The 19,678-nt window shown below is 33.5% G+C and overlaps 1 protein-coding gene across 7 annotated transcripts in view; it reads right to left on the minus strand.

The window, feature by feature from the left end:
• LOC106624871 (DENN domain-containing protein 1A) overlaps positions 1-19,678 on the minus strand; it is a 35,652-nt gene that overhangs the window by 7,457 nt on the left and 8,517 nt on the right. For 2 of the 7 annotated variants that reach the window (XM_070108629.1, XM_070108631.1), the window contains exons 3-8: positions 15,887-16,187; positions 15,734-15,787; positions 15,383-15,643; positions 14,072-14,530; positions 5,682-5,714; positions 4,820-5,392 (exon numbers count right to left, since the gene is read on the minus strand). In XM_070108629.1, the coding sequence (XP_069964730.1) occupies positions 4,820-5,392; positions 5,682-5,714; positions 14,072-14,530; positions 15,383-15,643; positions 15,734-15,787; positions 15,887-16,187 (1,681 nt within the window). Of the gene's footprint in view, positions 1-4,819; positions 5,393-5,681; positions 5,715-8,899; positions 9,081-14,071; positions 14,531-15,382; positions 15,644-15,733; positions 15,788-15,886; positions 16,188-19,678 lie in introns of those variants that run through there. The other 5 variants (XM_070108630.1, XM_014244691.3, XR_011396078.1 and 2 more) reach the window with 4 other exon arrangements.

Here is a 19,678-nt window from a genome sequence, read left to right on the forward strand (position 1 = left end):
TATTGTTTATACATAACGACAATGCAGGCATTGAACATTTGCATACAAAACCTGAACGTCAGGCAGGCGTGCGGGAGAGCTGCAATGGGATCTAGTTACAGTTACACTTACAACAACACAGGCTTTTTATTTACATCTCAGCTTTTTAGAATATTAATAGAGAAAGATGAGTAGAACTCACATACAAAACATAAATATTTTTGACTCTCAAATTTGGAACCGCTTATAAAAAGGTACTACAATACATCTACATACTTTTCTATCAGTGCGGAACTAGTCCTAGTCTCCTAAGTCCTCTATGGACTGGGAAAATTGGTGTTAGACCTCCAATGCAAATTGAAAAGTCAAGTGGTTTTTATACTCTTGCAACATGTTGCTACAAAGTATAATAGTTTTTTTCACCTAACGGTTGTTTGTATCACCTATAAATAATCGAGTAAGATATAGGGTTATATGTATATAAATGATCAGGATGATGAAACGAGTTGAAATCCAGGCGAGTGTTTTTATGTGGTAAGTAAGTGAGTGATGAGTACAAATTGAGATATCGTAATGAAACTTCGTACACGTGCTCCTCGCCCACAAAACGCCGTTAATCGAAAACGTATAAAATTCCATAACTAAGCACTTAAGATATAAAACTGTACAGGGAATTGCAGTAGCATAGTATTTTTCTTTAAATGGGCGTGTCCCCGCCCTCTAATAAGTTGAAGAGGAGCCTGTGTCAAATTTGGACGATGGGCGTGGCACCGCCCACATTTAGTGGAAAATTCATACCTCGAAAATGCTCGACCTAATTTAACCAAGTTCGGCACATAATATTACCCTGATATTTCTACATTACAGTGTGAAAATAGGTGAAAGCAGATAAAAACCACACTGACTTCCCTTATAACCCAATTCTTCTTTCACTTTCCAGTATAAATATCAAGAAGCAATCAATTATACGAATAAAACTTTGCACAAATAGTGTCCTCAACGCCCAAAAATTATCAAAATCGGACCATAACTTTTGAAGAACTCAGATGCCATATATGTGAACCCCAGTGCATATGGCTGACTTTTTGCAGAAAATATCGGTCAATCTCACATATATTATTGTTATTTTTTTATAATAAAATACCCTTGTGTCAAAAATGACAGGTATAGCTGAGCAACGTCAAAAATGTATGTAATCAGCTCTTCCATTTCTCTGCCCCCACTGATTTGAGTATAATTTTCGCTGACGGGAAGTAGAATATAGTAATAATAAGTAAGGAAGTTCTAAGTTCGGGTGTAACCGAACATTTTATACTCTCGCAACTTGCAAGGATCAAAGCCCGGGAAATTACTTCAGGTGTTGGCAAAATTTTATATTAAAGGAATTATTGATCCGATTTAACCCATTTATGACACAAAACATACTCTTATCGAGTTTCATTTATTTATTTTATTATATAAATTTCAATTATATATCTTACACATTTACCGATATTTTCGGTAAAAAGTCAACTATAGGCACTGGGGTCCACATATTCAGTACCTAGGGGCTTGAACAGTTTTGATCCGATTTAGACAATTTTTGATCGCAAGGTGGCATACTTTAAACGTATTACTCACGCAAAGTTTTACTCCGATATAATCAATGTTGCTTGATTTGCATAGTGGAAAGTGAAAGAATCAGATGGAATTTAAAATGGTGCTATATGGGAAATAGGCGTGGTTGTAATCCAATTTCGCACTATAACAAAGAAATATGTTATGTACCGAATTTGGTGAAATCGGTTAAGCAGATCCCAAGATATGGGTTTTCACCTAAAAGTGGGCGGTGCCACGCCCACTGTCAAATTTTGAACGTGGTTGCTATAAGGTCATCTCATACCATCCCAGAGAAAAAAACACAGTTTTACAAGGGTTCGGAAAAATGCTTGTAAAAACCAAACGAGAAACAATATTTACATGATTCAAAAAGCTGCGTATTGTGGATGAAATACAGAACTACACAATGACACTAGTTTTTTCGAATTCATTTGAAAATTATAGAAAAAACAAAGGTATAAACGTTTGTAAATAAAATGAATTTGAGATCTCTTGTAAAAAACGAATTTGCACATACAAACAGTCATCTTTTCATCATAATTGTATATGGCTCAATTATTAAAAAGTACATACTTTGTATTTCCAATATATATTTTGTAACAATATTACATAACAAAAACAAAACATAACTTGAAGTACGGTGTTTATGTTAGATTTAGATTATTAGATAGGAAAAACGTCGTCAACAAAGAGTTCAAACAAAAAAATATTAGTTTTTAATTATCTTGTGATGAAATTAGATTATTTATAACGCATTACAAATTTATTTTGAGATAGAGTTCTCCCGCAATGCGAGTAGTAAACCGCTACGAGGCGAGATTCGATATATCGGCTCAGGCACTTTTCGCCAGTGCAACAAGAGCCGATATATCGGCCTCCGGCACTCAAAGAGTTAAACCTATTCGAGGGTGAGACCACGCCCACTTTTAAAAACAATTTTAAACTGCATGTGATCCTGTATACCAAATAAAAGTTTTGTATCTTGTTGTGGAGCTAAGTTATGGCAATTTATTTGTTTTAATTAATGGCGTTTTGTGGGCGTGACAGTCGTCCGATTACGCCCATCTACAATACCAACAGATATCTCAATTTTAAATTAATCAAATTTTACTCATTTAAACTGCACACGCAAACCCAATCGGCAAACAATTTTTTACGACATATTTTTTACGACGCAAACGTTAGTCTGTAGATTTTTACCATGAAAAAACAATGGGTCAGCAAGTTTGCTTGAAATTTTGCATAACTAATGGAAGCACGGGTACAGAACCATTGAAAATGTTGCAGAAGTATCTTGGGGAGCCTACTTTACCACGAACATAAGTATTTGAGTCGCACAAAGCATTCATCGGTTAAAGTTTTGGATAAGAAGCGTGTCAATGAAGACTCGTTCCAAAACACCTCAATGTTTTGTAAAACCGACGTTGCGTAGAGCGTTGGTGAGGAGATGTGGGTTTATGAATATGACGTCGAAAATGTCCAAAAATCTACCGAACGGAGCTCTAAAAGTGAGTCTAAATCGAAAATCCAAAATTCATTGAAGGCCATCCCAGCCGAGGCTTATAACAAGTGTATTAAAAAGTGAACTTAGCATTGGTATGCTTGTATTGGCTCAGGAGCCTATTTTCGGTGATAATAAAGATTTGCCAGTCCGGGTCAATTTTGATCAGATGGTATACGCGACCGTCTTACAGATGCATGAGGAGTGGTCACATGGTTTTGTCTATGCGAGTGATGTAAATGTCGCTCTTCTCTTGGATTACGGTTAGGAATCAAGAAATAGCTATTGATATTGAAATTCGTTCTTTACTACTTTTGTCATAATTTTTGACGTTACTAACTTGCACAAACAATGTTGCTAAAAGTTTAACAATAATTTATTAACTAACTAGGCTAACAGTCAACAAAAAAGTGTAAACCGCAATTAAAAATTCAAAAACTCACTAACTTATCAAACTGTCCTCGTACATACAACTTTGCTATTTAGGTAAGGTATTTTAGAATGAAATATAAACAATGGAAACTGAGCTAAGCATAATTTAGTTCTTGTAACAGCCCTACATTAGATATAGTTCCAGAGTTGCATGTGAAGCGGAGCGTCAATGTATACAAAATGTAGAATTTGGATTATAGGTTAGTGGAGATTCAGCGAGGGTATTTGACATTCGAGTTAGTCGATTTAGTGCTGCATGAGCTAATATACGATTTGAAAACTGCGCGCGTGTGTTTTTCAGCTGAGCTTGACTTATATATTATATTATAGGCTTAGAAATAGAGGTTATTAATAATATACATTTTGTGTACCTATTCAAGGGGTTACATGGGTTTCTTCGTGCATAAAACGACCTATTTTCAATAATTTTTTTTTCCTTATTAAATCATTTATTCTTAAGAGATTTTTTCTTACAAAGATTTTGTGAAATTTTCAAAGCAAAATATTCAAAACTCGGCCATTACAACGTCATTTCCGGTAGCGGTTCCAAAAAGGTACCTCTGCCTTGATAGCGGACCTTCTTACAAGCTCTCCCGAAGTAAAAAAAAAACGTCTTTTAATTAATACCATAAAATAGGGATTGGAAAAAGGAAAAACAAAAAAAATGTATTTTTGGCATACGTTTTTACATAAAAATGCAAATTTTGGTGAAAATTTCCCGACATTTTTTTTAATACTTGTAATTAAACATTAAAAAAGCATCCTTCGTGTAAAACCTTGTAAATTATATCTCGAACATGTTTAAAATTACATTAAGATCAGTTGAGAGTTCGCGAGAAATCTTGACAACCGAATTTGAAAACACAGTTTCGAAAAAAACGCGTTTAAAGTATCAAGTGACCTGACCTCGAGTGCGCAACTTTTCAAAGCTGTATCTCCCAAACTATTACTCGAATCAACTTGAGAATTTAAGACAATATTTTAAAGATGTTGTAGAATTATATAAGGCAATAAAAATCTTTTCTTGAAGCCGTGAAACCCATGTAACCCCTTAAGACCTTCATTAGACACCCAGCTTAGACCACAGTATTTCTTATTTTTTCTTAATTTAGATCTACGTATTAATCTGAAAGAACTAGGTATTTCGACACCACCTGCCTGACTCTCACACACACATACACTTCAAAACAAGCACGTAAAACACTAACAACATAGCTTCGACACTTACAAATGCAACATTTAAATTTTTGCAGTAAATAATCGAAAATATTGATAAACAAAGGTAATATTCTTCAAGCAACTACTCACGCTACGATCCACGAGTGGTGGCTTAAATAACGGATGATTTTGCAGCTCTTGCGACAAGTTCATCTCCGACGAACAGAGCGAGCTTGCCGGGCTAATAGTAGGAGACGAAGCCAAATGAGCAGCAAGATGAGCAGTGCCATGCGTAACGCCCGCAAAACCGTTCGACTGTATGTGCGCACTCGAGCTGGACATCGCCAGAGGTGGGGCACGTCGCACAAACTGGCTGGAGCCATTCAAATCCTCCGGAAGGGCGTATTGAAAACAGGCCGCCGTCGCTTGATTGCCACCTGTCACACTGGCGGCAGTCGAACGCTTATTGCTGAAGATCGGTGAACTCGGTGCCGAGTGATGACCACCAATGGATTTGGTTTTGCCGTAGCCGAAACCTACACCAAAAGCGCTGCCGCTGCTACTGCCGCCACCAATGCTGTTGCCGTCTATGCGATCGTGCTGCGAATTTGATGTGAGATGCGAACGGAAGTGTGTCTGCGAGCTGTTCGGTGGTGTGATGTCGCGTAATTTCGATTTTAAGTCTTTGTAGGCGCTCTTGACGCCACGTGAGCCCTCCTTGACCTGCGCAGAAGAGGTGGCGAGAAAGAGATGTGATTGATTAGCCGGCATTAGAGCGATTGAGGTTAAGTATTAAAGTTTAGAATTGTATTACAAGCATACTTTTGGGCATAAGGTAGGCAATGTTAGCGTTTACAGGATTTTTAGTTACAACAAAACAAATAAAAACGAACATAACGAATACCGAATGTTAAATTGTAAATAGAATACAGTAAACACAACTATATAAAGTAGATTAATTAAAGTAAATTAATTAATGAACTAGCTACTTGTACATATATATGCCACTCACCGATTTCACAGCAGACTTTACGGCTGGATTTGTCTGCGTTTCAACGTAAAGATGCGCATACGGTGAGGAAACAAGCCAAAAGAAAATTTCGCAATGCGTTAATAGTGTTGTTGTTGTTTCGATTTAAAAAAGAGTTTTCAATAAGCGATAGTTCAAAACGAATGCATTTTATATTTGATTTTTATTATTTAATTGAATGCAGAAATGAACGTCGAAGCGCAGCAACGCATTCACCAGTCGTCGTCAGAGTGTTGTGACAGTTGTGACAGCGAGTAGCCGTGTGGTAGCAGTGGCAGTGGCAGTAGCGGTTGATGATTGATGTGTGGTAGCGATTTACAAGTTATAAAATTGATTTTTGCGATTTTTCGATTTTTATTATGATAGCAAATTTAGTTGGGGACAATGCGCGTTCAAAATAATCGACGATTTTAATATGAAAAATACGAAAAAAAGAAGAGAGAGACAAGTAATGTTACTGCTAGCAGAACTATGTTTGTGTGTATTGGATTGATTGTATTGTATATGTGTACAGAATTTTATTTTCAAAGCGGATTTAAGTTTTAGCTGCAAATAATGTGTATGAATTACAATATATATACATGAAGAGCACATATGTATGTATATGTACATACCTATGTATGTATGTATGAGTGTATATAATATATGGATGCGTGTAATGTTAATGGGTTTTGAAGCTTTCAGTATAAATAGGTAGTGTAATTATCGATGCTTTAAAAAATTTCGGTTGACAATCTATTTTTTTATTTATAAAAATTGTTTTATTTATGAAAATTACTTTTTTTGCGCACTATTGCAGTCACTACAAACCATATCCCATTAAAAAAATGTTTTTGTGTAATTATTATGCTTGTAATCACGCTTTCGATGGTCAAGGCCATATATGGATTAATTTCTAATTTACTACTAAATATTCTAAAATGCAAATATAAGTTTTAATCACCCATACCAATTAACTTAGTTATATTATATAAATAAAACAAATATATTTATTACGAATATTTTGTTACACTACAAGTAGCAGATATCAAGAACATTTATGTCCAAATTATGAAAGATAAAATAACGATAACAATAAAGAGCTTGAAATTTATTCACATCACAAAAAATAAATCCCCTCATTAGGATGGTAGTAATTTTAATATGCTTATTGAATTTTTATGATAAATTTTACATAAAAGATTGAAAATGGGCGTCAGCAGCGAGTTTCTACTAGATCTTCCAAACAAATGTGAGACCTGATTCTTTCTGAGCGAGTGACAAACAGAAAATACTACACTTTGAAAAAACTTCTTTAAAGGTACTTATAAAACTAGTAACATAAACGTTCTTAATTACATTACAAAAGGTAAAGGTTAGGCCAGCCTGGGAATGTCAAAAATCGAACATTTTTCCTTTTGCTTGAATTGCACTTAAAGCTTCTAAAAGCAGTGGTTCAGTTGGTAGAATAGTACGAAAAAAACTTTCCCTACCCAATTTGCTGTAGTGTCGAAATGTTCAGTCACAGTAAGACTAACAACTATGTAATTTTCTTGAAACAACATTTTTGAAATGAGGAGTTTATGGTACTTGGAGACTATTGCACGTAACTAATTGAAATTTTTACTGTAACTTCACAGGAACATTATTTTGTGGACTCGACTTTTTTTTTTTGCTGTTATTGCAACTTATTTTTATAAACAGGTCATCAAGCATTTTTTTGGTAAAAAATTTTCACTCTTCTTACAAGTCCGCCATTTTGCGGAAAATAGATACAAAATTACGAATATACGTATTTTACTAGCAAGTTTTAAGCGTATTTATTAAATAAAAATACATGTTAATTACGGAAAGAGAGATTATGAAAGAGATAAATTCGTTGTACTTTTCCTTACTCCAACAATAAATTGTCAAAGTTACGCCTTATTTGAAGACTGTAGATTGACCTAAACGCTTAAATGAAAATTAACATCATATATAATATTTTCTTTCCCTGTGTCAACGAATGCTGTTACTCTTTATTCAAGTTCCAACTTCTCTAATGGATCAGTACGCGAAAAGGAGCAACATACAATTGCCGTTCTGATGGCAGTTAGGTTTATGAACCGTAATGAGCCCTGATTTACATAAAACCGGATGTGAAACGTTCATTTCAGAATTTGTTTTCCAAAACCTGCTTTATATTTGCTATTTCTTGACGTTCTGGTCAAATTTAATTAATATAAAATTAGTAAACATATATCTGGGTAGTTTATAATTAGCTGTCCAGACCTTATAGCACAAAATTTATTATGTAAATTGCATTTTTCTTTTCGACTAACTAAAATATGACCTTTTTATTTTCAAAAATATACTCGGCGGGCCTGTACTAAATAGTATATAACCCATATAGGTATATGATTTTTTGCACCAATTTACGGGAAGCTCAATGAGCCATAAGCCAGAATCTTTGCCAAGTGAAAATATCGAATAATAGTGACAACAGCAACAAATCGCCAGACTATTTGTGATGTCCTCGATTTCTACTAAAAGCACTCTGGTCATATGTATTTCTTATGTGCCATCTTTTAAGCGTCGCCTTAGAAAATTATCAATTTAGTTTGTGTCACTATGTTAGTGTATGCAAATAATGTGAAGATCTGAGGAAATGCATAAGTGAAGAATCATAAAATGCCCAAGCATATAAGACATATGAATCTAGTCAGTATATATATAATACATATGTGCACGAGTACATATAACGAATTGTGCGGTATTTATCTTTATCAGCGCTTGGCAGTTAACGTGTTTAGTTAAGTGCTAGAAGTAAAAATTTATCGCATTTTTTGTACGCTGTTGTTTTACAGTTTTTTTTATTGCCTTAAATGCAGTGCTTTCTAAGCATGTAATACTCTAACTAATGGTGCTCTTAATAGAAAAACACAAAATAAAACTTAATAAAATTAATAAATATTATTTTAAAAAATTAATATATACCATATTATTAAAAAAATATTTAAAAAGTTAATCAAAAAAATTAAATTATACAAAAAAAATTAAATTACCAAAAAACAAAAAAAAGGTAAAAGAAAAATGTAATTTTATATTTTTAATAACTACAAATTAATCGACATTTTTTAGTTAAGCTAAAAACAAAAAAATTAATAAACACAAAATTTCGTTAAACTATTTTGTTAAGAAAGCAATGAAAAAAGTTTATATAAAAAGGAAAATTTACGAACTTTTAGAAGTGAGTGTATATAAGTAGATTGTTTTTGATTTTTATAGCTGTACTGAGTGACGAGGAACTTTTCTTTCAATCATAATATTTGTTTTTGAATTTTTTTGTATGGTTTTTTTTTTTGCATTTTAATGGGTTGGGAGATTATTTGTTTGCGAAAACTTCTGACATACCGCATTGTACTGTAAGAATAAATAAAATAAATTTTAACAAAAAATAGTATTTAATGTATAAAGTAACAAAAAAAAATAATTCTTAATTATACAAACAACAAAAAAGCTATTTTTCTACCTGTAAATGTTTTATGGTAAAAATGTATGGAAATACAAAACAAAAATGAGAGCAAATGTACATATGTAAATAACAATTTGGGGAAATGTAAAAATATATTGGGTCTACTCGTATAACGATATATTATATTATATTATATTATGATTAATAGTCCATTGCTCCAATATTCCGAAAATGGGAAAAGCTACTATTTATGCGTCGATTTTGGTATTTGTACCTGAGAAAGGGTTTTTCGAGAAGTTTTTCTTCATTATTTTAATATGAAAAAAACTTTAACCAAGAGTCGTTATATTTTGGTGTATTACAAAACATTTAAAAGCAGCCAGATATAATCTAAAGCAAGAAAATTGGGTGCCATATGACTGACGCTAAGAGACACGCTGCTTAACAGTACAAAAAGAAGTCGTTCAAATTTTGAAAAACAAAACCGCACAAATATAGTTATAGACCCAATATATAAAGTATATATTAACATAATACATAAGGAGCACATTGAATATGTGTTTAGTGAAAATACGACAATTGACAATTTAAACAAAAGTGGAATGTGCACTAATTATATTCATAGATAAAACATATCATAATTTGATTCTAAATAAAGAGATTAAATAATAAATTTTTCAACCTACAAAGTGCTCTTTTATGAAGATAAATGCTCAACTAAATAATAGCAATAACAAAAATTAATAAAAATAAATAAATAATAATAATCAACTGATTCTGATTCTGTCTCTATTTCTAATGGTAAAAAAGATTACTGTTAACAAAGAATTGGATAAAATAAAAACAACCGAATTGGGATACTGCCGAACGTTAGATGTTTATAAAATATTAATATATTTTTTATACGAGTATGGTCTGATAACGTCTTAGCCTTACCACCCTATAGCGCTACTATGCAAGAGAAATTTATTACCGTGTAGTGCATTCTCGTAGATTTTACTGTCAAAATTTGAAAAATTCAGCCGAATCGGTTTCGTAGTTTGAGGTCAAAGTGCAATGAAGATGACTATGAGAAGACTATGTGAAAAAAATAAATCGCCTTTTTTCCAAAATTTTTGTTCTAAGAAATTATTGGACCATCCTCGTACTAGTAATGCGAGAAGGTGGGGATAGCGAAACATTATCTCTCTAGGTGGGGCCATAATGAAATTTAAAAACAGGTGCGGTTTGTCTTCTTTTCGATAAACACATAAGAAAAATGCAAACAATTATTTCGCTAGCTGACGCAGAGTCGAGTCATTACCGAACGAAAAACCCGATATAGTTCATATCACAACTTTGATGGTTAAAAAACGATTTCATTAGCTGTCTAGGCTGAAATAAGTTTAAAAATATATAAAAATGTGTATACCGGCCCATTGTTAAATTTGTATACCGGCTACCATAAAGTCTTTCCCTGCCTTCCTGGTTGTGAAATTTAATGCTTGTGATTCATTTATTCAAAGAGTTATCGAACTTTAAAAAACTTTCAACATAACCGTTATATGGGGAGTGGGCGTGGTTATTATCTCACTTTACCCATTTTTACAGTGTATTAAGAAATTATGAAAAAGACTTCTTCTCAGGTAGTTAGATTGAGTTAGCTTTAGTGGTTTGGTAGATGTGTACATTTAACCGTTTAGAGGACGGGGCCACGCCCACTGAAAACTTTATATTAAACAAGAAAAAACATTGACTCCTTCCCAAATACAAAAAATTCCTTGTTCACTTTGTATGGCAGCTAAATGCTATAGTAATCTGATCTGAACAATTTCTTCAGAGATTGTATAATATAATATTATTGCCTTAGACACTAAGCGTTGCAGAACTAAACAATTTTGGAGATTACTTTATTGTTTTACATCTTGGGTTACTAAATTTCGTTATGATATCTCAAATTAAAAAGTTTTCCATACAATTGATTCCGATCGTTCAATTTGTATAGCAGCTATATGGTATAGTGGTCCGACAAATGAGCAGCTTCTTGGGGAGAAAAGAACGTGTGCAAATTTCAGATTGGTATCTTAAAAACTGAAGGACTAGGTCGCGTATATACAGACAGACAGACGGACATGGCTAAATCGACTCAGCTCGTCACGCTGATCATTCCGATATCTATTTTGTAGAGTCTCCGACGTTTTCTTCTAGGTGTTACAAACATCGTGGCAAACTTAATAGACCCTCTTCAGGGTAAGAATGTAGCAAAAAGGTTCGACATTCATTGTTCGACGAAATGGTGAATTTATTACAATCAAATTTGGTATTATATTAACTTATTTGAACTTGAAGGCCATAGACTCACTTACTTGAGAACCTATTTTTCAAGCAATTTTATAAATATATAAATATAAGCATACATACTTATATTATATGGAGTTAAGTCGAATTTATTTATTTAAGGCATAAAGTTACAATGTTAGAATAATTTATTTTAATTTTAAAAATTTATTTTATATATATTTTATTTTACAAACGGATATTAAATGCCAAAATAATTTTTTCACCAATTCGTAAAAAATATTTTTTTTAAATAATAAATATGCTATGTCCATTCTAATACCATAACACATCTGGGTACAAAGTTTCATGATGATCGGTTACGTGGTTTCGGCGTGAAAACGTAATAAATATACTTACATATAGATATATATACCGTGTACGCAAAACTTCATTCGCTCCCTTCTGGTGGTGTTATACTCTATATATATATGGCATACATTCATACAAGTAAGTACAGACCTATTTTGCTAAAAGGCATCATTTATCAGATGCAACAAGTGCGTGATATAGAATTTGACAAAAATTATCACCCTAGTTATCGTTATATTTTTTTCATGGCATGGTCGAGTCAAAGGTTAGTTGAGGCATATTTTTTTCGAAAATGTACAAAATTTGTTACGAGGGTACTGTTCAAAGTAAATGCATCTTCTTAAGATTTACGTATAAATGTTAATTTTGATTATAAAACAAGAAAAAACGTTAACTTCGTTTACACCGAATAGAATAGCCATCACAAATAAAAAAGTTTCATTACCGATATCTCAAAAACTGAAAAACTGAGAAACTAGTTCGCGTATATACAAAATGACAGACGAACATGGCTAAATCGACTCAGCCCGCTTCGCATGGCAAACTTATACGAGTATACTCTGTTCAGGGTATAAAAACATATTTGAATTTTAAAAATATCATACAATCCTTTTGATATAATCTTCGACTTTCTTTAAAATCTACTATTGCAACTATACTGTACATATGTAAGTATATTAAAAGTTCCATAAGCTACAAAAAATTGTATATTTGTAGCTTACGTAGGTTAACCAGGTCTGACTTTTAAATTGAGGTTTTTTTATCTATTCCTCTCACATGGGCATATACACTCAGCGAAAAAAAACTCACGCAGTCGAAACTTTTCTAATATTCCATTTTTAAACTGTTACTATTCGCTCAAAATACGCTATTTGTTTGATTTGACTTTTTTATTATGTGACTATATTGGTTTACCGTTATTTCTGAAACCGTTAGCTTCTGCACGTGTTTATTGCAGTACTTGCAGTAATTTCTTTTGGGTCAGTTGTAAAAATAAGCAAAGTTGAACATGGTGGAGTCAATAGGGAAGAAAGCAGAAATCAAAGCTTTATATAAAAATAAATTATCCAAACGTCAAATTGATTGTGAAATGGATATAAGAGATTGGAGTGTGCGCAATATTATTAAAAATTATACGAATTTTTATACGAACGACAAATTAAACGGATGATTACTGATCGCTTTCAACATGCTGGAACAATCAATTCAATATTTTACGAAACTACTGGGGTAAAAATAACTTCTCATTTCCCGAATGAAGAAACAGCGGCTAGAGTGGAGAAAATGACACAAAACTTGGACTGCATCAGACTGAGGAAATGTTATTTTTTCCGATGAATCCAAATTTAATTTGTTTGGAGCATTCGCCCTATTTAATGGTATGAAGGGCTATAACCAAGTTTGGTGTTGGGCAGGTTATTATTTTTAAAGGATCTGTGAATGCCGAAAAATACATTGAAATTTTGTAAGAAGGCGTTTCGACAACTATTGAACAGCTGGTTTTCTGGACGATTCAGCCCCTTGCCATAGACGCACTGTGGCATTGCCGTCGGGTCATTACTGATGACGAGACGTGGCCATATATGAGCAAATATGACGTCGAAACTGTCCAACAATCTGACGAATGGCGTTCCAAAAATGAGCCGAAAATAAAGTTCGCTGAAGGCACCAGCCGAGGCTTATAACAAGTGTATAGAAAATGAGATTTGGCGTTGGCATGCTTGTATTGGCTCAAACAAAGTCTATTTTGAAGGCGATAATAAGCAGTTATAAACAATCTTAAAAATGTGTAATATAATAAATATTCTGCATAATAATAATTACTTATATGTATATATTTAATACATTATATTTAGTGCAAATGTATTTTAAATAATCCGCATTAACTAAGTGTCCAATTAAACAACATGCAGACTATATTTTAGGTACAGGGTTAAATTAACACACACATATTTAAGTTGTAAATAAAGAAAAGAATTACACTATATGTTTATATGTATGTGTGTATGAATAATCAACAAGACATCCAATGATAAAAGCTATCTCCTTTCGCCATAATAAACGAAATAACACTACGAGTAACCTCAACATATACGAAATGCTAACTGTAATTTAATGCTAGACCAACCTACAGCTAGAAGTAGCAATAAGCATTTGTACCACCCACTCGCACCATATTTCAAGCAACAAGCAATAAAATATTTATCTTTGTATGCAATTCCTATTGATAAGCGTAGAATTTGGAAAAAATACACAAAACTAAACCAATTCTATTGAAATTCTATTGAAGTGGTATTCAAGAGGCGCTCACCTTTTCCTTGACATTATTCAGAAATTCGTAATGTCGTCGTTTCTTCATTTTCTCGGCATAACGCGCCGTCTCCAATTCGAATTCATCCGAATAACCCAAACCGGTGTTGAGCATTTGCAGGCGTTCATCAATGAACTGCTGGAATATTTGCAACTCCATCATTTTTGCCAGAAACGGACGTAAGTGCTTCGGACGAGATTCGATAAACTTATCGCGGTTGAAGGTCTTGCTCGTTTCACGAAATTCCACAGCATCGCGATAGCCGCTTATCAGTTGCACAAGTACGCCGAGGAAAATTTTCGAAACACGATCGCCAATATGCTCGTTCGAGTGACTGAGCTGTTTCTTCATTTGTGACACAATATCCGCTGGCATTTCGCGTACGTCGTCGAAGGGGCTTTGAAACACTTTCGTATCACAGTTTAGTATCACAACTTCGCCAAGTTCATCGGTTGTCATCTGGCGGTGGAAAAAGAATTGGAAATAATTACATTTTCATTGAAGAATTTAAAATGATGTTAAAACAACAAAAGCAAGAAAAAATGTTAATTTCGGTTGCACCGAAGTTATAATATCCTTTACAAATATAAAAGTTTTTCATACATTCAAATTGATTTTGACCGGTCAGCCTGTATGCCAGCTATATAATATGCTGGTCCGAATTTAAAAATTTGCTCGGAGATTGTACGAAGATATTTCATGAAGATATCTTGTCTATTAAAAAAGGGCTTGATTTTGATCATTCGGTTTGTATTGCAGCTATATGATATAGGGTCCGATATCGATTGCGACAAATAAGCAGCTTTTTGGGAAGAAAACGACGTGTATAAAATTTTAGAACGAAATAAATTTATATCTCAAAAACTGAGCCACGCGTATATACAGACAGACAAACGGACATGGCTAAATCGACTCAGCTTGTCACGCTGATCAATTATATATATTTTTAATAGTGTCTTCGACGTTTCCTTCTGGGTGTTACAAACATCGTGGCAAGCTTAATATTCTCGATTCAGGAAATATTAATAAAAGTGAAACTTTTCTTTAAGAACCTGATGGCCTACGGTCGCTTATAAATGGCAGAACCTTTTCTTCCCGACCTCAGATCGCCCGTAAATTATTTTTGTATTAATTTTTGTTATTATATCTTTCGTTTCCAATTGGTTTCAACCTACTATGAATTTCTCTCACTTTTTACCATTTTCAAAGGCTTCTGTACATCTACATATATAAATTCAATATGAAAAGATTGCAGGTTTTCTGATTATATAAAAAGTGCACACTCAACGTGTTTTTAATACATCTACGAACCGTTTCGAGCACTGTTTGCGGCACTCCAATCAGATATGGCATGGGCGCACTCAAATAGTCTTTTAATTTCATCGGCAACACTGGTATAAAGATATGCTGCCACACCATAGGATAGAGGAACGCATTAGCCGCTTGTATGCACGACGACAAACGATCCAGGCGGCGCGATGTGAAAATAATGCGACGCTCAGCCAGCATTGCTGCGAATACAGCAATCATATTCTTTGGATCCACGAAATTATAATACAGATTTAAATTGTGCTGGGAATGAAAATAAGAAAAAAACAATAACACTAACGTTGCACGCACATGAATGTATGTATTTCTAAAACACTGTAGCTTGTGACTTACATTCTCGGGTATGCTGGGCAATTGAAACGTCAGCGGCCGCTCAAACACGAAATACTGTAAACAAACGAGCACAGAAATTAATTTGATTAGATTACACCACTTGAAATGCATATATTCAGTGGGGCACACTGTGGTGTGAATGTGTGAACTTACATTTTGTCCGCCGTTATAGAATAATTTCAAATGTCCGCCCGGATCGGGCACACCGCGATTATACGCCTCGGCGAGAAAAGTGCGAAAGTCATCGTTGGCATTATTGATGCTCGTTGTGGTGGTCTCATCACAGCGCCGCAACTCGGCCAGCAGCGTCAGCAATCGCAAAAATGTGTCATGCCATGGCAAATATGTGATTATCACCATTGCGGTGTCCGTCTTTGGATCGTGGCGACAGAAGCCAAATCGCCACTTTGAGTCGTCTGTTGTGAGTACGAAGGAGTAGGATTGCACAGAATCGCTACAAAAATGTGATATAAGAAAAAGAATATAATGATTAGATTAAAATTTAATTAAACAGACATTAATTACTGCATAAAACAAAACAAGACCGAAAAATCCTGATTTGTCTATTGTGAATAGGATTATTTTGAACTATTATGAGACTTTTATATATCTAGCCGAAATCTGAAAGAAATTTTGAAAGATATCGCTAGAATCATGTATGAAAGCCTAGCATTATCTAACGGTCCTAACGCTATATGTACTAAATCCTTATTGTGGACTAGTTAAAAAAGGAAGGGCTCTCTAATCTTCACACTTATCAATCTTATTATCAATTAGGATATCGGGCTCCCCAATAAGATTTAATTGATCTCATTCAACGTTTCAACAATACCTTCTTAAGTTCTAAGTTCTTAATTTCCTTAGCTTAAGCTAATGTATTGCCTTGATAAAGAGGAAACACAATTATTGTTGAACGCTCAGCATAACTGCACGATTTCTTGAAGTATTTTTCTATTTTTTCACAGTGGTCAATACCAACGAAAGCAGGGATTTTAGTACTTTCATTTCCCTTATTACCCACATATCATTAAAGATGGATTTTGAATTATAGTACCTCATTAAGAGCAAAGTTTATACTTATACTCTTCTCTAAATTTCTAAAAACTAAGAGCGTGAGTAATATTTCCAGTTATCTGAATATCTGTATTATAAAAAGTTGTGTTAATGAATGAAATTATGAATCAATACCCGTAATTTTTTAACTTTTAACTATACATCACCTAGTTTCTTTACAACCTGTAGCTTAATATCCGAAACAACTATTTTAAAAACAATCCAATTAGCAGAAATAATTACATTCATTATAATTACGTTAGAGTAAGCTGTTCGTAACTTCGCTAATTTTATAGCGCTCGAATTGTTGTAAAGTCAACCAATGAAACGAAATTCATTATATTGGGTGAATGGGGACTTTAAGAAGGTCTGAGCCTATTTCATCAAATTTTAAGGCTGAACCAAATTCGATTAAGATGAAATTTGATGATTGAAATGATTCAAATTAAAAATGAAATTTTTTCGTTATAAAATCACCTAGTAGTCAAGGAGATCCTATATTTGATACAAGGAATCTTGAAAAGGAAAGTGTTATAACAGATTTCGGCGTATTTTCCAAATTACGCCGATTTTTAACATGTGTATGTTGACAGTCGTAGTTAAGATGTGAAATCTTCTGTAAAAGTACATCAATTCTAGAACTGTCTACTAGGGCCACCATAATACTTGTACGAATACTACTTAAGTATGTACGTGTCGGATGAGGCACGGAAATAATTACGCGAATAAAGCTTTTATTCTATTTATTTAAATGCACGTGTTCATTCGCATCCTAAACATGTCTATATTTATACGACGCACCGCTAGAAATGCTCAGAGTAAAACAAAAATTCTACCACCAGAACAGTGACAGCAAACTCAAGCGACACTTCAATAAAGGCATATACCATGCAGACTGAAAAGTTTGAAACGTTTCTATAAGAGGAAGCCACAATAATTTAATGCAGATGCTTTGAAGGGAGACCTAACTTTCAGAAGGCAGCTGTCGGACAATTGTTTTGTAAGATATACATTTTGATTGACGCAAATTTTTGCTATTTTGAAAAATGACTAAAAAGTAATTTTGGATGAAAAAATGCTGCTTACAATTAAAAGTGGCTTTATGAAGGTTATCCGGTTCAAAGATAGGAGAAGCAATCATTCCTAAGGCGTTTGCTAAATTTATGATACCAGTACCAAGACGATACTTTTCATTCTGAAGTGGATATCCCAAAAAAAATTGAATCCTAAATGGCTCACCACCTCTTGGGATGTTGCAAAATGCTCACCATACATTTTTTTGATCCTCAAGAACAAGCAAAATTGCAACTGGCTCAGAGCTATGGATGGAGAACAGAGACTTCCCTGTTATTTAAAAATCCATACTATTGATTGAAGGACTGAACTGAAATTTCACTTTTCGTTCCATCGGAATTACTGCTAATAAAAAATGTTTGCCGCAAAAACAAAAACAAAAACAATTTGAATTTGAACAATTTCATCGAGAGACTTTACGCATAAATTTAGATTTTTATACTCTCGCAACATGTTTCACAGAGTATAATAGTTTTGTTTACTTGACGGTTGTTTGTATCCCCTAAAACTAATCGAGATAGATATGGAGTTATATATATATATAAATGATCAGGATGAAGAGTTGAAATCCGGGTGACTGTCCATCCGTCTGAGATATCTTAATGAAACTTAGTACATAACAAATGTTTCTTGGCACCCAAGGAGGGTTGGTATTGCAGATGGGTGTAATCGGACCACTGCCGCACGCAAAAAACGCCATTAAATGACAACCTATAAAGTGTCATAATTAAGCACTAAATTAAGATACAAAACTGTAATTTGGTACAAGGGATCACAGTGCTGAAAGGTACTTGTGGGCCTAAACATTTTGTACAAGTTGGCGTGGCCCACCCTCTAATTTGATGTGTGAAATTATCCAATTATTACTAGTGTACACTATAGAAATAGGCGAAATCGGTTGACAACCACGCCTACTTCCCATATAACAAACTTTTAAAATTCATTTGATTCTTTCACTTTTCAGTATGCAGATCAAATATCATTGAAGTTATTGAAGTAAAACTTTGCACAAATAGGTAGTGTCCTAAGGGTATTAAATCTCACGGAATCGACATCGGACTATAGCTTTTTAAGGACGCAGACACCAAATATGTGAACACTAGTGCATATGGCTGATTTTTTATCGAACATATCAGTAAGTCTGTTAGTTCTAATATTGAAATTCGGAAAGAATATTTCTGTGATAAAAGCATGTCCTTGTACATGCAAAAAATAGGTAAAATCGGGTCAATACTTCTCTTAGCTCCCATATAGCTAGAAAATATTACCCGTCGGTCAATATGTAAGAAATCTTAATGAAATTCCGAACTAATCTATTTCTTATAATAGTGTATCTTCTTAACTGTGATTGTAAATAATGGATGCAATACTTTCTACTTTAAAATATATATGAAAATCCCGTAAATCACTTTACTTAACGAGAGTATAAAATGTTCGGTTACACCCGAACTTATACCTTCCTAACTGGTTTAAGGGTATATTTATATCTATTTAAGAAAGCCGTAACATTTTTTAAATAAAAAATTAAATATTTTTCGAGTTACGCTCCGACGATGCAACAACAAAAACGTCCGTATAAAGACCCATGGTCGAATAAAAAAAAGTTGAATTTTAAATATTATATATTATATATTATTATATTTTAGAAGGCTGTAACTCAAAAATTATTTTAGCTAGCGATCTAAAATTTTTAAAGTTATAACCTATCAATATATGAAAAAATTATTATTTTTTTGAATTTCGCAGTAGGTGTAGAATAGATTATAAGTGCATGGATGCTGACTTTCTAAACCTCATGAGAAAGTCAATATAAAAAGC

This window comes from Bactrocera oleae, chromosome 4 (assembly GCF_042242935.1).
Source record: "Bactrocera oleae isolate idBacOlea1 chromosome 4, idBacOlea1, whole genome shotgun sequence".
Lineage (NCBI taxonomy): Eukaryota > Metazoa > Arthropoda > Insecta > Diptera > Tephritidae > Bactrocera > Bactrocera oleae.